The sequence below is a fragment of the Musca vetustissima genome, unplaced genomic scaffold (genome assembly GCF_032173495.1).
Source record: "Musca vetustissima isolate MV318-11 ecotype Yass unplaced genomic scaffold, APGP_CSIRO_Mvet_v1 utg448393, whole genome shotgun sequence".
Classification (NCBI taxonomy): Eukaryota; Metazoa; Arthropoda; class Insecta; order Diptera; family Muscidae; genus Musca; species Musca vetustissima.
Window position 1 is genome coordinate 7,778 of NW_026889609.1, and position 1,304 is coordinate 9,081.

The 1,304-nt window shown below is 33.0% G+C and overlaps 1 protein-coding gene across 1 annotated transcript; it reads left to right on the plus strand.

Moving 5' to 3' along the window:
• Window positions 1-558: 558 nt before the first annotated feature.
• Window positions 559-1,091, plus strand: LOC133337275 (voltage-dependent calcium channel subunit alpha-2/delta-3-like; the record flags this gene model as incomplete). The annotated part of the gene is made up of 2 exons (XM_061545515.1): window positions 559-663; window positions 798-1,091. Coding segments are annotated over 2 exons (399 nt in total), but the record flags the coding sequence as incomplete, so codon positions are not given.
• Between the last annotated feature and the right edge of the window lie 213 nt (window positions 1,092-1,304).

Here is a 1,304-nt window from a genome sequence, read left to right on the forward strand (position 1 = left end):
TGCACGAAATTTGGCACAGCATAATGAATTGGGTATAGAATGATGTGTGTTAAGTTTCCTGAAAATCGGTTTAGATTTAGATATAGCTCCCATATATATAGATTTCGATCGATTTAAGGAAAATGGTGTATCAAAGTCTCTACATATCTTTCGATTTCGACGAAATTTGGTACAGCGTACTGAGTGAAGTCTACAATGATGTGTGTTAAGTTTCGTGAAAATCGGTTCAGATTGAGATATAGCTCCCATATATATTTCCGTCCGATTTTAGGTGAATGGTGCAACAGAGTCCCTATATCTTTCGATTTGCACGATATTTGGCATATCGTACTGAACGAAGTATAGAATGATGTGTGTTAAGTTTCCTAATAATCGGTCCAGATATAGATATAGCTCCCATATACATTTTCGTCCGATTTAATGTAAATGGTGCACCAAAGTCCACATATATCTTTCGTAATGAACTTAGTATAACCTATAAGTCGTTTTTACTTGCTGTACTTGTTTTTCCATATTAAATTTTAAATATAAAAAAAATCCTTTCTTTTCTTTTTTCAGAGTTTCAAACAGGCCCAGGTTGTATCAAGATCTGGATCAAAAATTGTGGAGAATATGGCCAATGAAGTGAAAACTATGATGGATTTAAAAATAAGTGCTGTTCGCGTAAGTCGGAATTATTTGGATTTTGTTTGCCAAACACATCGTCCATTCATAGCTATATACCAAACATTAAATAATAATATTAAATATTTATGCTAACGGATATTTTTGTTCTACTTTCGAATATACATATTTAGCGCATTATGGATACCGCCGAAAATACTGCCTTAACATATCAAATGGAAAAACCCAACAAATATTTTTCTTATTATAATTCGAAAGAAATGATTGAGCCACACGAACCAGTACCAACGGAACCGCCACGCGATCTCGAAGATGCGGGCGGGCCGAAAATTTTCATAACACCTAAAACGATTGTTCTAACACCGAAAGAGGAATTTTTTAATACACCCGTCAATATGACTGTTAGCTCAGTGCATGTGCCGACGAATGTTTACGATAGAGGTTCGAGTTATTTGTTATGTTTATAATTTTCTTTTGTTCCCTTTACGTTTTCATTTTTTGTGTGTCTCTATTCGTTTACATCAGTTAATTAGTTGGTATTGCTAACAATAATAACAAAAGTACACTAGTTTCAGTTTTTGTTTAAAAAATTACAGATTTTATGCAAGGGTTTCATAAAACGCACACATTTTGTTAAACCATAGATATTGAATGTAATGGTAAAAATTAAATTTATGTTT